The sequence below is a fragment of the Marmota marmota genome, unplaced genomic scaffold (genome assembly GCF_001458135.2).
Source record: "Marmota marmota marmota unplaced genomic scaffold, marMar, whole genome shotgun sequence".
Classification (NCBI taxonomy): Eukaryota; Metazoa; Chordata; class Mammalia; order Rodentia; family Sciuridae; genus Marmota; species Marmota marmota.
The window spans coordinates 20,392,949-20,414,163 of NW_026000249.1; the positions used below are offsets into that span (position 1 = coordinate 20,392,949).

The following is a 21,215-nucleotide window of genomic DNA, read 5'->3' on the forward strand; positions in this document are numbered from 1 at the left end:
TTTTTTTTTTTTTTTTTTTTTTTTTGCTGTCTTACTTCCCAGTGTAAAATTTTCAGTCTTTTGATTCTACTCCTCTAAAGAGTCTTGCCAATTATACGCTATATCACTAAAGCACTAACTCTGCTTTCTTCATTGTTGGCATAATTTTACTAAAGATAATTTGATATTGAATGACCTCTTTAGAAAACATAAGATCTACTTAAAGTGGCCCATCTAAGACCTTACCCTTTTCATGTCCTCTACTCTTCCTGCTTCTTTTTACCACCATTGATTTTACTCCTGTGAGCTCCTTTGAATTTTCCCATGTGTCCCCCTTCGAGCCATTGCATCCTCTGTATTCCTCTGCCCATCCTTGCCAGACCTTTCTCTACCAGTCTGTTAACTACCTATGGTCTCTCAAGATTTCAGATCTTTGCCCTCATACGGGACTCTGGAGGAACTGGAACACCAATAGTAACTACAGAGCCTGGAAATGCCAAATGGAAATGAAAAGGATATTTTTATCCATTCAGGTGGGCTTTTGCAACACCTAGGTGGCTGCTACACATTTCCTCATTCACTCATCCAAATCTTAGCTCACAACCTCCATACAATTACATACCAAGGTTAAAAAAAGTTTCCAAGGTATTCTTAACAAATATTGTTATTTATTGAGCAGGTGACATCAACTTGTATTTATAAACTTTGCTAGTCTGTTACAAAATGCTGATATATGAGAGACAGTTCATCATTATTCACTTGTTAGTTTTCTCAGGAGAATATGAGTCATTAATGGTTAAAAATATAATTAATGTGTGTAAATTAAAGTCCTAGAAACAAAAAGGGCAAAGGAAAACAAATTTGTATACATAATATGCATACTTATAGGTTATGATTTTATTAAGGAAAAAGAGAGTGATTTTGTTCTAAAGTAAAATGACAGTTTATTTCAGAATGAGAGAAATCTGAATGAATATAAGCAGTAGTAGAAGATTTGTGGTATAGGAATCTTGTGTCACATAATCAATACTTGCTATGGAATTAATTACAAGCTTTCTTAAAATCAGCTTTAGCATCGACAGTATAATGATGAAAAATGAACTAAGTTTTCTTGTTATAATGATAAATTTTCTTGGATTATTGGCCTGTTCTATTTTAACAGAAATTGTATGTATTTAAGGTGTACAACATCATGTTTAGGTACACATATAAAAATTATTACTGTAGTCAAGTTAATTAGCATAGCTATCTCCTCTCTTGGTCTGTTTTTAATAAGAGATTATAAAATGTTTATATTTGTTTATCTTTTGCATACTATGTCAAAGAAACAAAGAGTTTGTGTCTTACCATAATAACTTACATTGTTTTATGTTGACCTCGTTACATACCTTGGTTATTGAAGAAAACAGAGGTTTTTTTATTTTTTTTCACTTTTGTAAGAGCTAAAGTCTTTTAAGGTAATGTTACCTCCTGTATTTATTTTTGTAATCTTTCTTTGTTATTTTGTTTAAATAGGTATTTGTGCATAATTTCACTGTGACCTATGATCATAGCCAAGTAGTCAAACCTTTTAACATTTTTTTTACAACTTGTGATATTTTACTTTCCCAAAGTCAAATTCTAAAAGCAATCTTAATAAACTGACTTGAAAAATAAGTTTACTTGATATATTGAATTGCATGAAAAGCATTATCAGAGCTATGGTTTAAATGTACTCCCAGAGTTCCTGTGTTGAAAATTTAATCCCCAATGCAACAGTGTGAAAAGGTAGGACATTTAAGAGGTGATTAAGTAATAAGGGCTCTGCCCTTAAAAACAGATTAATGTCATTATTGTGGGAGGGAATTAGTTATCTTGAGAGTAGGCTTGTTATAATAGTGACCCCCCTCACCATCTGATGCAATCCATCAAGTTATTACATAGTAAGAATGTCCTTGACAGATGCTGGTACTATTTTCCTGGACTTTCCAACCTCCAGAACCATAAACCAAATAAACATCTGTTATTTATAAATTATGCAGTCTCAGGTATTCTGTTATAGCAACAGAAAGCAGACTAAGATGGCCAAATAAGTAGATTATATTTTTGTAAAGAGAATGAACAATTTATATTTTTATCCCTATTTGATTCTTTTAAAATTCTGAGACTCTGAGTATTCTTATTTTAATAGCAATATAATTATTTGCATAGGTTCAGTAAACATTTGTCCTCCTTTTAACAGCACATAATTGAGAAAATTTATAATAAGACAAATATTTTGACCAGAACATCATATTTAAGAATAACATGCATAGAATAAGATATGAATAGATAGTTTTAAGGAACTTTAGTTGACTTTTTAGAGCCATTGCCTACAAACCCTTTGTAAATGCTTATGAAGAACCTGGCTTACAAAATTCTGAGTCATGTAGATGAATAAGAAATTTCCCTCTCTGGCAAGCCAGAAACTTTAGGCTACTTGGGGGGAACAGGAGAAAGAAATAATTAGCCAAATCTGTAGGTATGGCAGGTATAATGTGATGGAAAGATTTTGGCTTGACTTCCTGAATTTGAGAAGTTTTAAAAGTATCTGAAATGCCATTTTCAAAATTGAGACATATTGACAGCCAAAAGTTCTATATATTTAATGCATACAACTTAGTGTATTTAGAAGTTAAGTATTTACTATCACCATAATTTACACCATAAACCCACTTGTTACCCCCAAAAGGTTCCTTCCAGGTCATGTACTACCTGTCCTCCTATTTTACAATGAGAAAATTTAACATAAGATCTGCCTGCTTAGCAAATTTCTAAGTATAAAATACAGTATTATTAACTGTATGCATTATTCTATAAAGTAAATATCTAGGACTTCTTCATCTTGAAATTCTTCATGAAAATTTTAGTGAAGAAAACTTTAAAAGGCCTATGGGGTAAATGACCATTCTTGTTTTATCCATATAAAAAAAGAGATCAGTCTCATTTTGTAAGTAAGAGTACTCTTACTCTGATTACCTTTGATCCAAAGGCTGGTGATGGCAGGGATAAATTTGAAATTTCAACAAAAACTACAACATGCATTTGTGGGTTATTAGATTTCCATTGTACACATTATCTTTGAGTTATTTTGTATTTCCTTATAAGATGCATAGCTTTGTTTCCTTATTTGTAAATTGGACTAGATTCTGCTTTCTTATACATTATGCCACTCTTTACCAATTTTCAATTCTTTTGCTTTCCTTCAATATCTGGCTATAACACTCTAAATTATTCTTCCAAATTTTCCACCCACCCTCCTGACTTGCCATCACTGGGAACTAAAACCTGACTTTCTGGATCCTTATTGAAATTCCTAGTTATTTGCTTGTTGTTGCCCTTTCATTTCAGTATCTAAAGAAGCCCTGGAAGCTAAAGTTGATTGACTTGATGTAAACTGCACAGGAATCATCACTGTAGCAAATTAATTATCTATAGACAACTTTTGTGCCTGCAGCTACTAATATGTAGACTACTCAGGAAGTTCATCAAACTCCCAGATCTTCCATGCTTTACTTCATGAGACATAATCCCAATGAAGACTTTCTACTGCCTACACCACTGCTGAAAGCATTTAAACTGAAAACCAAGAGAGCCATAAGATTGCCTATGTCATCTTCACTCCACCATCTAAGGACATTTCTAGCCCAGCATCAAAAAATCTTTTTTTCCTGTTCTTTTTAGATATATATGACAGTAGAATATATTTTGACACATTATACATACATGGAGTATAACTTATTCTAAGTAGGATCCCATTCTTGTGATTATACATGATGTGGAGTGTCACTGGTAGTGTATTCATATTTCCTTCTTACTTTCATAAAGTCCCCCTTAGGAAATAGCTGATTATTCATACCATCAAGTAAATGTTTTCTGCTATCGTGTATCAGAATTGGATCAACTAGTCCTTCAACAACAGAAAGCTGCTGAAATGATTACATTAGCCAGTTTTCCTAAGTTGTTCAGTGGGCAATCTGGCTTCTGTAGAACAAAAGGGGGAACTGACAAAGAGCTTTATCATTTTCCTCAGCATGACTAAACTTAAGATAGGCTCTTCCTGCCCTTTTCCTAGAGAAATTACTTTAGAAACTCTTCTATTATACACTCTTTCTCTACTTTTTGCTTGCTTTATACTCTAGGAATATTTTTCTAAAGGACTCAGGAATCATCTTTTTGAAATGCAATAATCAAGGAAGTTAATGCCCCAACCAGACACTCTCTGTAGGTGAGTAAGAATCTAATTTTAATAAGCACTATTGGCAATTACATTGACCAGCCTTTCCACTAACATCCTTCTGTACTTTTCCACTAAATTCATTCAGTACTTAAAAGTCCTCCATTGAACTCAATGTCTCTCCTCTACTGTAAAAGGTTTGAACAGACTTTCTTTCTAGGTAAGGTGTGGTCCAGAGTGTTTTCTTTGACAACACTCACAGCAATGTGGACACATGCAGCAAAGGCTTCTGGTATTCAGTTACTTTGATGGTCATTCATTATAATTTTGTCCTTTGTCTGTGGATTTGACATTATGGGCAATTATATTTCTTACATGGTAAGAAAGAGCGAGCAGAGTAGCATATTGTGTTTATTTATAGTCCACAGAAGGAAAGTCATTTTTGAGGGGAAGAAAAACAACCCCAAAACTTCTCTGTCATGAACATGAAAGTATTTCAGTCAGTGAATCTAACACAAAATTATGCACCCCCACCTCATCCTTTAATAAAAAGTTTGGAAAGCAGTAGTTAGGCAGATTTATGTCAGATAAATAGTATACCTCTAACTCATTATTGAAAGCCTTCATTGAAGATTAAAAACATAAGATCCTTTATAGAAATTCTAAACTGGTCCCTGTGTCTTAGCATTCAATTATCATTTGTGAAATCTGAAATCAACATATTTTATGTCTAAATTGAGAGTACATTTGAAAATCAAAATTCAAAGGCATGCCTTCTAGTGGGCTGACTGATGGGAAAGGGCTGTGATTATGCCTAATTTTCACCCTCTACATCACGATCTCATTGATTATGTCTCTCAGCTTGCTAAGGGTTCTGTGAGGTGATTTTCAAGATGAATATTGCTATTTGCAGGATTTCCTGAATAGGAATATTTCAGGAGTAAATTGCACAAACCAAGCGATGTGCAGTCAATTTTCACTCCAGCATAAACAATGTATCAGAACAGAACCCTTAAGGCTTTTTTATTTGGGTTTCATTACACAGCTAGCTGCATTTCATCAATAAGCATGAAGTAGCAAGCAGGCAAAACTGAGGCTCACAGTGGGTATTACATATTTTTTCTAACAGGTGCTCAGAGTTTGACTCGAGAAAACAAATGACCTGAATGGCAGGGCCTCTAGCCCTTTGCTTCTGAGGTAGCTGTGGCTGCCATAGCCAAACAAAGAAAGTTTCTGTAAATTTAGAAAATGAAACCATGGTCCTCACTGCTTGTACATCTACTTTCTTTATATTAACTCATTCCTAGGATATATTTTAAAGGCAGTTCCTTTATCTGTGCTAAAATATGGTAATGCCTTTAAAACTGTCTAAAAACTTTATTTTTGGTGTTTTGGTGGTTTAAAGTTTAGAAGAGACAAACTCATTTTCCCATGGTTCTTTAATTGAAAAAAAAGTTTAATCTCCTTAAGCAGAGGCTGTAAAGACTAAAATCCCATATCTTAAAGCAGAATAACTTTGTGTAGTCTTAATAAATCATTTCTTAGACAAGGAGTAGAGTCAGAAGCTGGAAAAAGAGGGATAAATGACTAGGTAAGTTATTAAATTATGCATGTAGGACCACCATTTCCTGATTATAAGTGAGGGGTTTTAGAATTATTGGGAGAAACTCCGAAGTTATCAATATATTATTTCATGTTTTTTTTTTTTTTTGCTTAGATAGAGCCACAAGCAGAAATAAAGACTGAAGGAATATTTTTGAAATCATCACTCCAGAGAAGAAAACTCAGAATATGCGCACAGGACTGAAGCCAAGGAGTTTTCTACAAGGGCAGACGCAGCTGCCTCTTTCCTCTGTGATTTGGACCAAGCTGTAGGAGGCAAATATCATGACACTCTGAAAGTACACACAGCAGCAAGAGCAGTGATTTAAGCTTTGATAAAGAAAATTCATTAACACACTTAAGAATTGTCTTCACTTCAAATTTCCAGGACCCATTTGGTGGAAACCTTATGGGCCATGGACAAATGAAGACCCAATGTGGGCTTTCAATATTTGAGAACCATTCTAGGGGAAACACACAAAGACTAAAGTCACGTTACATGAGTCAACAGTCTTTATGTGTGTCAGTGTATTTTGTTATAGTCCCTCTTAAATATATTCTATGAAGGAAGATACCTAGCACCGAGTGTATATTTCATTTTTATAATAAAGTAGCATATTTTATTTTGGGGTCCCGGGGATTGAACTCAGGGGCACTCAACCACTGTGTCACATCCATAGCCCTATTTTTTATTTTATTTAGAGACATGGTCTTATTGAGTTCTTAGCAAGTTGCTTTTGCTGAGGCTGGTTTGAACTCTTGATATTCCTGCCTCAGCCTTCTGAGCTGCTGGGATTACAGGGATATGCCTGCTACATCCAGCGAAAATAGCAATTTTAACCAAAGCTTATATTTAAAAGCAGAGGAACAGGCATTTACCAGTGAGTTACAAAGTGCTATTTCTGGTAGGAAGGAAAGGGCAGCAATATTAAATCAAGGACTTTTATTGGATATAGAATAACTGGGAATTTGACTGAGGTTATTGTATACATTGGACCAGGTAACTACTTTTCCTTTTTTGGATTTTTTGGGGGACTACTGGAGTTTTAACCAAGGGGTGCTTAACCACTGAGCCAGCACTTTTTTTCTTTCTTTTTTTAAATTTTATTTTGAGACAGTGTCTTGCTGAGTTGCTTAGGGCCTCACTAAGTTGTTGAGGGTGGCTTTGAACTTGTAATCCTCCTGCCTCTCTGGCTGAGATTTCCTAATGGGTAATGAAATATCTATATTGATGATGTAGTTGCACAGGTCAATGGGACATAATTAAATATCTGTAAGGATATTAAGTACTAGCTAAGTTAAAAAACTAAAGAGATCCTAGAACTGATGGCTTCTTTGAACCGATTATGAGCTTTGTATTCATCTAGGCTTGCCCCTTGTGACCATGCATGACTAAAGATCAGGGTGACCAGGGCATCAATAGCCAAGCCTTGATGTAAGATCTCCTCTATACCATTAATGTGCAGGCTATGTTGTTATTTGTCCTGTACATTTTTTTAAAAAAAAACTAATTTGTTATTGTTTATAAGCTATTGTTATTCATGAGTTTGACTACGAGACTGAATCCAGGAGTATGCCATATATTGATCAGGCTGAGATTTTCACTAGCAAAATGATGTTTGTAATTTACGTATTGCCATCTGCTCTTGGTGCTGGGTCACCGAGGGTGGGTAATTATTAGAATGGTAAATAGAAGCATAAGGAAGAAGTAAGGCAAAAGGAATGAAGTATACTTTGCAAATATAACTCATTTTAGCTGGATAAAACCTCTCTATCTCTCTCATTCAAGGATATCTTTCCCAAACATTTAGGATAAGAATTTTAGATACAAATCAATTTTAGATAAAGAAATCTACAGATATGTACTAAGGGAAATTGAAGCAGGGGTGAAAAGGGATCATGGTAATGGATATGATGCAGGCATTCTGGTGACATGAATTTAATGAAGACATTTCTACTGCATATTGGAAGAAACAAAATTATAGCAACAATGATGATAGTGACAATGACTCTTTGCTTGACCAAACTTTGATAAGCCTTCTGAAACTTCTCCCAGGCCTATCTGTTCACTTTTTTCTAAAATCCAGTTTTAACAAAAAACTCTGCTTATTCAGTTTACCAGGAACCTCTCATTCTGTATATTGGATACCCTTAATATCTGGTTACTCTCCGTATGTGATGGGGTTCCTTATGCTCCACCATCACCAAGGTGCTCATTGGTCACCCTGGCCTGACTTTAGCAAGTATCCCATTAGGTTGGTTTAGCCAGAATATCCCCTAATACCAAAGCTATTTTGTTGTCAATTTTATCCACTGATCTTTTTCCTACCTCTGGGCTATCCATCACTTACTTCTCTATATTTAGAATTGAGACCAATCTCATTCCCCTACTACAAAATCCTATTTCAGTGGTTCCTGTATACATCATGATGTCCTCTTTACCATGCTTTATCAAGTACCATTTCTTTTCTTCAATAATGACAATAATGATAATGAATGAGAAAATTAATTCAAAGATATTGCCATTCATTTAGAAAATAATATGTAAATAAAACATCCCTACCTTAATGTCCAATGGTCTTGTTTGAGTTGTTTGGTTATAAATTTCCAACTGATTCCTAATAGGAGACAGCCACAGAAGCAGATGATCCAACTGTTGTTCAAGCTGCCCAAGATCTTTTATATGAGCCTCAAGTTCTCCTTGTTTTTCAGGTAAAGCTCTAGAAACCTAAAAAGAAAAAAAAAAATGTTTAGAAAGGTAATCGGTCTTCATGTTATAAACAAAAATGGCAAAAAAAATGTTTTCAAACATAATTCAGCCTGAAATGTTATAGAAATATAAGAGGGAATTTTATCATCATGATATTGAATAATTGCATTTATTATATTAACTTATAGTTGTTATGATAGGATTTAATTAGAGTATTAGAAATCATTCATTAATACTACACAATTCTATAAATGCCTTTCTATAAATTCAAATAACATAACTACACAAATGCATACCTAACTCCAAAAGATGAAAATAAAGAAGTACATTCTTCACATATCAACTCACTTACAAAACATAATAGTGAGCTGTGTATTATATGCCAAGCACAATTCCTTTGCAGTTTTAAAAATGAATAAGCCAGGCCAGGCATGGTGGCACATGCCTGTAATCCCAGTGGCTTAGAAGGCTAAGGCAGGAGGATCACAAGTTCAAAGTGAGCCTCAGCAGTGGTGAGGTGGTAAAAAACTCATTGAGACCCTGTCTATAAATAAAATACAAAATAGACCTGTAATATAGCTCAGTGGTCGACTGCCCCTGAGTTCAATCCCTGGTACCCCCACCAAAAAATGAATAAGCCAAGTTATTCACCATTAGTACTAGATTTATAACATAGGTTTCTTAAATCTCAAATGAGTGATTTGATTTTAAGAACATGAAAAATTTGAAAGCAAACCAAACTAAAATTTTTGTTTGTATAGTAATCATTTCTGCAATTATATTTGTTAATAATTTTCTTTTCACTTAAGAAAAAGTAAAAGGATTAAGGAAATCCTTTATGTACAAGGAAAATTGGTAAGGTAAGAATTTTTGTGAACCACAGTATAATCAAGTAAACTAGAAGCAGATGCTTGGGATAAAAAGTAAAAAATAATATTTGGATTGAGAAGAATTTAACAGAATGATTATAGGCTACTTTTATTGAGGGTTGTGTCTATTACAAGCATTATGCTTGAATGTTTCACATTTATTGCCTTCTTTAATCTAACCAGTGACACGCTGATAAAGGTACTATTTAGTCATAGATAATGACATCGGGGTTGAGAAGTGTTAATTAGTTTAGGAGCAGTATGCTATAGCTTTAAATACTGTGGGGACTAGGATTAGGCTGCTTGGATTTAAATCCTTGTTCTAGCTCTGGCCTAATATTTTAGCCAAATATTCTCTAATTCTCAATGCCTCTTTTGTATATTAGGAACAATAATAGTATCTGCTTAGTATTAATCTTAGGACTGAATAAAGTAATCTATGAAAATTGCTTATCCCAATACTCTGCCTAATAGTGAAACACAACAAAGTCATTAAGTGTTAGCAATTGTTGCCCAAGCTCAAGTGCAAATAAAGAACCAGGATTAGCAAGAGTAAAGTGCTTTTTTTTTGGAATATCAAGGGTTAAAACCATTATCCAAGAATAAAGAATGCAAACTGGTAATGGCAATTCTTTATGGTATTAATAACATTCTAATAATAGAAAAATATTATGTTGTAATATATATGTTGATATAAATCTATTATATAATATTATGATATGAATAGCAGAGAACATTTTAAAATAAACTGGATAAGTATAATAATATATTGGTGTCTAATTTACTAGATTAATATGCTAATATACTACACAATCCCACATACATTGGAAAAATCATTTATTTAAAAAAATTCACTAGTGAACATTATACACTCTAATAGGATCGCTGAAATGTGGGGTAAAAAAAAAAAAGATTTAGGGACAAAATAACCAAGCAATTAATTTATAGGTGCAGGAATTTTACACAAAATGTTATTATATATAAATACCATGTACACTGAAATCTAACATGCATATATTTACATATTTTGTGTAAAAGGCATATAGATACATGAACAAGGGGTAACATCCAGGTTAGGCTGAAGCAGGCCAGTCTGGGACTGACCTTAGGCTCCCACAGCATTGTTCCCTTGGAAACACTGATGTTAGAATAAATGGAAAATGTTTTTCACTCCTTTATTGTATGGAACTATACCTGGACTCAGGGAACCATGAATTGGGACATAGGTCTTGAATCTATGTGACTAAAATGGTGTAGAAGATTGATGGGAAATAGAAGTGATGATTCCTATTGAAGGTGCCCTGCATACACTTGACTCTCATCCCTGGCAGCCTCTCTGTGTGTGAGGGGGCAAACAAAGTAAACTTCTCAGGGAGCATAGAATGTTTGTCCACAAATAATGAATCACAATGATGTGTCTGATTTGCATGACTTGTGTCCTGTTATAAAGCCAAATAGATTAGTAATAGATAAATAGGCCTAGTTATATTTCATGAGTTCAAACCTGTAACTACATCTATGGTGCTAAATTGTGTGTATATGTATGTGTGCTAAAGAGAGAGAGGTTATATGACAATTGTAATGCTATATCTGTAATATGTAATCTAATAATGCCCTCAACTTATTTTTCTGGCATTTGAAAGGAGGTAACTAAACCATTTTATTTTTATGGGATCATTTTCTACTCACAAGTAGATGTAAAAAGCATTTTACAGTTTCAACTAACAGCATCTAAGAGCCTCTAGATTTGGAAAGTACTAGAGATAATAGCCATCATATTTTCCTAAAATCTCTAAAACTGAGCTATGAACTTCATTTTTATCTGATTATAAAATCGTTCACATTTCACTTAGGCTTTATATGTAAGTTCAGATATTTGTATGATATTTAACTAACATTGTTGGTTTCTTTCTCATCCTTTCAGTCCCTTTCTCTGTGGTTATAGAGGTAGAATGATTGCTGACATAAAACAGGACAATGAATAAAATTTAATATCAGAATAATGAAATATCAGAATATCAGAATAATGAAATGTTAGCATATAATGAGACTGTTTTCAGTTTAATTATGATGTAGTATTAGGTATATCCCCATAGATCTTATGCTTCCAAGCATCACAACATTTACTTCACATTGTTTAATTTGTTATTTACATGGAGCTCCCTTGCTGAGCTTTTATTTCTGGAAAAGCTACATTCTCACACATGATGAACCTACAATAAATACATTGAATTTAAGGAAATTTCCAAATTCAGGATTATTTTTTTCAATGTAAGAAACAGTAAATGTCTTGATTTGTCAAAATATTAAATATAAGTATAAAAATATAGTTGATAGTTTTAATTAACAGACAAAATATTAGTAAAGTAGACTATATAAAAATCAGAAGCTTCTGTACGACCAAGAAAGCCATAGGTAAAGTTAAATGACAAATAACAAACTACAAAAAACAATAGTGCGTTATATCTCAAATAAGGTACTAGTTTTCCTAAAACATAAAAGAGCTTCTGCAGCTTAAAAAGATAAAGGTCAGTGACCAAAAAGAAAATTGGACAAAAGATAAGGACAGTTCATGAAAAAAATTATAAATGGATTTAAAAGAAGCTTAGCATTGTTCATAATCAGAGAAATGAAAATTAAAGCTCCATCTATTGCAATGGCAAACATCCAACTCTGAAAACATGCTATGCTGCCAAGGCTGTGGGAAAATACTCATTCTTCTACATGAATGGTGGGATGTGTATATTGGGGCACCCATTGTGGACAACAGTTTGGAAATGTGTATCAAATGAATGAAAAACATTACCATTGACCCGGGACACTGACTTCTAGGAATTTTTTTGTACATATATTTCAGGAAGTACAATCAATGCTTGGTGAGGAAGAACAGATGGCAACTATGGTAGGAGATTTCTTGCTATACTTAAAAAAATTGAACAACATACAAGTATCACTTTTGCAAAGAAATAAGTTAATATAATCAGGAAATTACTAGTTTTTCTTCTTATGACAAAATATGGGTGATATATCATACTTTCTATATTTTAATAATGAATTGTTATTCGTAGGATATAACATTTTCTAAAGTTATCAACCAAAAATATACTGGTTATTTGCCTATGACAAGATCACTTAGTTAATGGTGGCAGTGGGGGAATAAAGACCTTCTAATACATATTTTTCATGTTTTCTCCCCTCTTTGAAACCAGTCTTTACATATTGATGAGTTGTTTTATACTGACCATGGACAAAACTAAAAGATGTGAGTTGTTTTTGATATGGAATAAGTAATTTTTGTATCAGTTTCTATGTATTTTAGAATAATTTAAACTTATGTTTACTACTTTTCATCCTCAACAAAATATATACATAAACACTTGATTCGTTAAATGCACATTTTTTTCCTAATAATCTTTTCAAGTATAGAACCATGCTCTTCATACAACATCTTCCCTATGGTGAAAGAAAACAATTAAACACACTCAGTTCCCTTATGTGTTAATTTAGTATCTAACCAAATCTTGACCTAATTTCACACAACATTAGCTTCCTTGTTCTTTCATTTCTGAATGTTAACTTCAAATGTGTAGACATGTTAATGTTAAGATAAAGAGAGGTGTCCATTTTAGAAATAAACAGGAATTAAATATTATACTTTATATCTTATACAAAAATATTGTAGGGAGGTTAAAGTGTTAACTATAAAAGGGTAACAACAGAACTAGAATAAAATATTAGGGTGAAGAAGCCCTTTAGAAATGCATATGAGGGCTGGGGATGTGGCTCAAGTTGTAGCATGCTCGCCTAGCATGTGTGAGGCACTGGGTTTGAATCTCAGCACCACATAAAAAGAAAATTAAGATATTGTGTCTACCTAAAACTAAATAAATAAATAAATAAACATTTTAAGAAATAAAGGCATATGAAAAAAATGATTGAACATGACATTTGTATTGCTCATCTAGAAATCAAAAGCCAATTAACAAAATTAAAACTCATGCCAACTGGTAATATCTGTAACATCTATCAGACAAAAGACAATAGTCTACTATATAAAAAGATCTTTCAAAGAATGAAAAAAGTTGGAGGAAACTACTGGAGAACTTGGACTCAAAGATCCAATATTGTAAAGATATCAGTTCTCTTCAAATAAACTAAAATTCAGTGCAATCCCAATAAAAATGTAGCAGATAGTTTTTACCAGAAACTGACTTGCCAATTCTAACATTTATACAAAAGTGAAAAGGGCCAATAATATCCAAGAAAATCTTAAAGAATAACAAAGTTTAAGAATGTTTTTAACCAGATATCAATGTTTATTACAATTGTGTATGTTGTATTTATGTGAGAACAAAAATCCTATAGTGATTTAGTTTATAATGATGTCACTTTTGTTAAGTGATGAGAGGATGATCTTTTCAATAAATTGTAGTAGATTAATTAGATATTCATTTGAAAAATATTAATCTTGACTTTTACTTTATAACATATGTGCACAAAAAAATCACTTGTAGACCTTTTGTATTTATTTATTTATTTATTTATTGTACTAGGGACTGAACCCAGGGGTACTTAACCACTGAGCCACATCTCCAGAAATTTTTATATTTTATTTAGAGACAGGGTCTCACTACGTTGCTTAGGGCCTTGTTAAGTTTCTGAGACTGGATTTAAACTTGTGATGCTCCTGTCTCAGCTTCCCAACCTGCCAGGATTACAGGTGTGCACCACTGCACCTGGCCACAGAATGTTTTGGACCTTAATATAAAAGGAAAAACAATATTTTCTTATCATAATATTTTTAGGGTCATTATTTGTTAAATTAAGTTATACAAATCATTAGCCATAAAGAATAAGATAAGTAAATTGAATTTCATTCATAATGAAACACTATTAAGAGCAAAAAGCAAGGCATTAAGTTGGAAGAAGATATTCACAATGCATGCATTTGACAAAAACTTTGTATCTAAATAATTCGTCTAACTGTAAGAAAAAAAAATGCTTTTTTTTTCTTACAGTTAGATGAATTTTTAAATTCATTTACTTTTTAAATGGGCCAAAGTTTTGCAATAAGATTTCACATAAGAGGATATAAAAATGGCACTAATCATCAGGGGACTGTAAATTAAAACACAATGTGATACCCAATTAACATCCACTAGGAATAGTAAAAGAACAGTAAGAATAAAAAGAATAGTACAAGAAAACAAATAAAACATACATACATAGAACAACTGGAATTCTCACACACTACTGGTGAAGGAGAATTGCATAATCACACTGGAAAACTGTTTTGTGGTTATTCCGGAACCAAACACACATTTATAATGCAGTCATTCAGCTCCCAAGTATATTCAAAATGCAGCAAAGGAAACAAATACTGTGGCATATTCATACAATAGAATACTGTACAGAGAAAAAGTAAACAGACTATGGTACATGCGACAGCATAGAATAATCTCACAAAATAATGTTGAACTCTGAAAGTTCAACAGAAGGGCATATACTAGATAAGCTTATTGACATTAATTTTAAAGTTGGAAGAGGAATTACCTTTGGGAGAGGGTGGTAACTAGAAAGGAGTTTATAACTGAGGGGTTTCTGAGGTCATGTTCTAATTCCTTTAATTTTTAAATTTTTGCTGATATATAAATCATAAAATAATACATATTAAAATATTAAAATATTTTTAAAAATATTTTTAAATTTGTTGATGGACCTTTATTTAATTTATATGTGGGGCTGAGAATCAAACCCAGTGCCTCACACATGCTAGGCAAACACTCTATCACTGAGCCACAACCTCAAACGCCATATTCTAATTCTTGATCTGAGTGATAGTAGCATGGCTATGCAAAATTTACAAAATCCATCAACTTTTACTCTTAAGATTTGAATAATTTTCTGTGCATCTTTTATACTTAACTTTAAAAGATTGCATAAAGTATTTTAGGAATTTAAATGTATTCATTCCCTTCACCTTTAAAATTCCACTTCTGTGAATTTTCCTAAAGGAATATCAAAGATAGAGACATATGATCAGAATGTTCAATTCTATCACTTATATTAGTGAATAACTGATATAAAAGTCCCATAATTAGAATAATTATATTCACATAATGGAATAATTGTATTCATTTAAATACATATAATGAGAAATATTCTATTACATCAAAAATATTCATGACATATTTATTATTTTAAAATAAGTTATATACCATAAATTACACCTTCCATTTTCTACACAGCTTTTACATATCAACATGTACACATAGCAAAGAACCTGACTTGACATTCCTTAAAGGACATACAAATGACCAACAGATATATATATATATATATATATATATATATATATATATATATATATGAGAAAACAATTGACAGAGTGAAGATACAACCTAAAAATGGGAGAAAATAATCTGCAAACTATACATGTTGGCTGAGAAACAGAATATATAAGGAACTCAAAAAACTGAATAGCAAAAATACAAATAACCTAATAAAAAATGGGCAAGATAGTTAGACATTTCTCTAACAAAAGTTTATAAATAGCCAACAGATACATGAAAATATACTCAACATTACTAAAACAAATGAAAACCACAATGAGATATCATCTCATGCCTGTCAGAATGGCTATTACCTGCACATCCCCCCCCAAAAAGAAAAAAAGTGTTAGTGAGGGTGTGGAGAAAAGAAAATTCTACTATACTGTTGTTGAGACTGTAAAATAGTATGATCATTATGGAAAATAGTAGGGAAGTTCCTATTTTTTTAAAAGAACCACTATATGTTTCAGCAATCCTACTACTGGTATGTATTCAAAGCAAATTAAATCAATATGTTGAAGAGACATATGTACTCCCATATTTATTCCAGCTCAATCCACAATAGTCAGGAAATGGAAATAACCTAAGAATCTATGAACTGAATTGATAAAGAAAATGTGGTATATGTGCAAAATGGAATACTATTCATCTATAAAAAAAGAGTGAAATCCTGGTCATTTGTGACAACATGGATGAAAGTAGAGAATATTATGTTAAAAGAAATAAGCCAGCCACCCAAAGACAAATACCTCATGATCTCACTTATATGTGAAATACATGTATATAAGAGAAGTTGATCTTATAAGAGTAAAATAGTAATTACCAGAGACTAGACAGAGTGGGGAATATGGGGAGAGGTTGATCAATGAGAACTAAGTTATAGTTAGGAGTAAGAAATTCTGGTGTGCTATTGCATAGTAATGTTAGTATAGAAAACAATGATATACTGTACCTCTCAAAAAGCCAGAAGAAAGAACTTTGTATGTTTATACCATAAAATGATGATTATTTCAGAAGTATGTTTAACCTAATCTAAACATTACACAAAACATGTGTGAATCAAACATTATACGGTACCCAACTAATACATACTATTTTTATGTTTTTATGTTTCAATAAAATTAATTTTGATTTAATAAAGCATAAGTCTTTTAAAAGTTCTTGTGTTCTCACATATGTCATTTATAACTCAGTTGTGATTTTAGCTTATTTGTGAACATCCAAGTTCACTAGAACAGTCAGACTAGGCATTGCCTGGAAGCTGGACTAGAGAGATCTCTTATTTGAGGAACACAGATATATAAAAGTGTATGATATGGGTCAGTCTATAGGACTAAGGAATATGTGCTAAATTCTAGCATTGTCCATGTAATTAAATAAATGAATATTTACCTACTAACTATTTTTGTTTCAACTACTGCTCTATATACTGTCTAAAAATTTATTGCTTCTTTAGTTGAAGTTTATCATTGCATGGCTAAGTATAAACCTCCAATGACAACAGCCTTTACTTTGATAAAAGCTGAGTAACAGTGCACTCTGAATGCCATTAAACAAATACCCTCTTGCCACCAATCAAAAGTGAAAACTTCTAAATTTAGTAATATCAATTAAATAATTAATGTAGACCATTATCATCTTTTAAGCAAAATGCTTGTTGTATGAATTATTTGGAGACCTCATTTTGTCTCAAATATTTTACAACTTCAATAAATTAAAACAACTAGAGAACCAGGCTTAGGAAAGATGTATTCTCAAGTAGAATGTTCTGTTTTTGTTGTTGTTGTTGTTGTTTTTTTACAGCTATTCTCAAGGTAAAATCTCCCTAACTGGAAGGTCATTTATTTTCTTTCCCTCCAAAAATTTAATAAAATATAATGAATATAAAACTGAAAAAAATATAATATGGTTCTATTTCACCAGACATTTAAAAATTATAAATTCATATATAATTTTACAGTAAATAATTGCAAGTAAATTTTAGAACTGTCACACTCCAATGGCATATCTATTAGGATTTTACTTTAAAAGTAAGTGGATTTAATTTTTAAAGTATGAATTTACTTACAATCTTTATAGATCTATATTTCATATATTGCTTCCAATTTTAGGTGAATACAATAGTGAATATTATACTAATATCAATAGTGAAGTCTGCAGTTTCAAATCGCAATGTATATTAGTTTTATTGTACAATCACTCCATTGCCACACCTTGATTCTGTTATTATTCCTAAAGATTTCAAATGCATAATACACAATGAGGTAAGTGAATAGTGGTAGGAAAATTTCAAAGTCAGTAAAATTTGATGTACAATAAATAGGTTTGTAGTCCTTGGAGTATACTGCCCTTATTACCATACTAAACCCATATTGGCTTTTCAATAAACCTTGGTGTTCATGAGCAGTATTCTTGTTCATTAATTTCTTAGTTTGAAGTGTAAACAACTACCCTTTATGGTTTTAAAATCTTTAAGAATATACAGTACATGGAAAAATTTTTTTTGTTTTGTTTTTACTCTTTACCTTGATTCAAATCTACCCGAAAGTTTGCTAACAAGCCCTGTAATGGTCCCAGAGGCATTATACAAATGAAATTAATTGGTGAAATTTATTTGTCCAAATTTCAATAGCTCCCATTTTTCCTCTAACATGGGATTTATAGGGATTTACACTTACCTAACTACCCACCTACCCACATGCCATTAAACAAATATCCTCTTTTTACTACATAATGTGATTTTGATCACTTACTGTTTAAACATTGAGAACAATAAAACAAAGAAGTTAATGCAATTTTATATGGCATGTACACATTCCACAGAATATGTTCTTACAAATTAACAATATATTTTTCTTTCTCCTTCCTTCCCAGCCATATTCACTGTAAAACAAGAGGTACTTTATTCTTACACATTCCCATCAGAAATCTTACATCTTATTTGCCTGAAGGGACCTTAGCAAAAGTCTGGCTGATACAGATAACACATTCTTAAGAAAACACTGTTTTTAAATAAATATTTGTTTCATTTGACCAAAATTCAAAGAAAACAAAGCCATGATCCGTGTAATGTTATCTACGAAGTAGGAATCATAAAAAAGTTATAATACCTTGATATATATTACCTTAGTCTTTGAGGTATCTGCTAAAATTAGCTTTTTAAAAAAATAGAATTTTTAAAATAATCTCCTTATTTTTACTTTTATATAAATCATTATACTTCACGGCAAACAAAAAGGGAAAATATACTACATGATCACATATGCTTAGTTTTAGAATATCAACTGAAAATATTTTAAAATCTATTAGAGGGATTGGAAAATTCCAACACACCAATAAGGTGACATTTTAGAAAAAAAGAAGAAATAAATCAGAACAAAAGAGTTTACAAAGAACAGAGTATGCTCACTATGCCCATTCCTGAAATAATTAAGATCAAGGAAAATGCTAGAGACTATAACTGTCTCTTAATATCAGTAAGCATGATATTAATAATAATAATGGCCATGGTACCATTTTGAATACAGTGATGACTATGGTTTCTATGCTAAAAATTTTTAAGTCTAAATCCAATTTAAAAATTAAATACAATTTTGAAATAAGTTCCTTAGTTGTACTCACAATTCTAATGTTTAAAAGCCAAACTATGTTGGACAGCACAGATAGAGAACAAGTCATCATTGCAAAAAGTCATCTTAGGGCAGGTGCAGTGATACATGCCTGTAATTCCAGAAACTCAGGAGGCTAAGGCAAGAGGATCTCAAGTTTGAGGCCAGCCCCAACAATTTAACAAGGTCCTAAGCAACTTAGTGAGACCCTGTCTCAAAAAATATATGTAAAAATAACTAGGGATGTAGATCAGTGGTGTAGCACCCTTTGGTTCAATCCCCAGTAACAACAACAGCAACAACAACAAAGTCAGTGCTAAAACCTATACTACTTGCTTCACTAATGATGCAACCAAAAGTCTTGTTAATTTTCTTGATTTTTAAAAGGTATTTTAGATAATAAATTCATGACTGTTCAATTACATAAACCAATTTTGTTAAATGTGGATTGAGGCTTTTACTATCAATATATTCTGGCTACAAAACTTGTTTTCCAAAACTCATTCCCTAAAAAAAAAGAAAATTATCATGCTGAAAAGGAGTCCTGTTTCTTTGCCTTCATCAAAATGGAATCATTTTATTGTGATGTTTAAAAATATCAAGATTAAAAATCATTTTGGGGGCTGTGGTTGTAGCTCAGCAGTAGAGTGCTTGCCTAGCATGTGCAGGGTGCTGGGTTCAATCCTCAGCAACACATAAAAATAAAATAAAGGTATTGTGTCCAACTACAACTAAAACAAAATAAAAAACATTTTTATTAAATGTCACAATTCACATAACTCACATTTATATTTTCTCTGTGTACTATTCTATATTATTACAAATTGATGTGTTATTTTACTGTGAAGTAAAATGCATGTTGCATTATCCTATAAATGAAACATGCCTAACAAAGAAGAAAATCAATGTCCTTGGGAGTTTTAATGCTGTTGACAAGTAAAATAACAACATGATTTAGAACAGCTACTCCTGGAGATGGTGATGCTTAGGAAGAGTGTTTATTGGTTTTGAACACAACCAGAGTAGGTAGCATTGGTATGTTAGGCTGATGTTTTACCAGGTGTGCAGACAATTCAAGTAAAGGGAATAAAACCTGTATGGGGGAGTCTCTTCCAGTCAGCTAGAAGAGCACAGGGAAAAAGAGAACCTATGAGGAAATAATGAAGAAAAGAAATATTTGATTTCTCTGGGAAAAATGAAAGGTCAAGTCATAGGTCAGGGGCCAAAACAATTTTATTTCCTGCTTGAATTGTTGCATTTAGCCATTTCAACAAGAGTCTTGGGCAAAGGGCAGAAAACTCTTGACTCATGGGTTAAATACAGCTTTCACCTGTTTTTATACAGTTTTAGAAGAACAATTTTTATGTTTTAAATAATTTAAAAATCATGACAGGTGACACATGAATATTATGTAAAATTCAAATTTATGCCCGTAAATAAAGTGTTATTGGGACATGGCCATGCCCATTTGCTTGCATAGTGTTTATGTTTTAAGGCTGCTTTAACAATATTAAGAGCAGCATTGAGTAGTTGTGGCAGAGACTTTATGGCCAGCAAAGCCTAAAATATATGGTCTCTGGACCTTTATAGGGTAAAACTGATCCTTGTTCTACATTACCAAGGAGTTGCTCCACCTCTAGTACATCTAAGTTTTTTTCCCTGCCTGTCTCCCAGAGCTGTTTTAATAAGTGAATAAATGAGGGTGGTACCAGGGATTCAATGAGAAAATTTAAATGAGTTTGCTGAGGAAACTTGGAAAATGGATGAGACAGCATCCTTAAAAGGAAACTTTTAAAAATCCACAGCCTTTCTGGCCTGCCATTTCATTACAGCCTACCCAGTCCCAGGGCTACAGATGCTCAAGTCTCTTATATAAAATGATACAGTATTTGCATGTGAACTACATGTGTCCTTCTGTGT

The 21,215-nt window shown here is 32.3% G+C and overlaps 1 protein-coding gene across 1 annotated transcript in view; it reads right to left on the minus strand.

Annotated features, from left to right (window-relative positions):
* Dmd (dystrophin) overlaps positions 1-21,215 on the minus strand; it is a 1,737,386-nt gene that overhangs the window by 770,564 nt on the left and 945,607 nt on the right. The window contains exon 43 of the mRNA XM_048796385.1: positions 8,340-8,504. Coding sequence (XP_048652342.1) covers positions 8,340-8,504 — 165 coding nt within the window. The remainder of the gene's footprint in view (positions 1-8,339; positions 8,505-21,215) is intronic.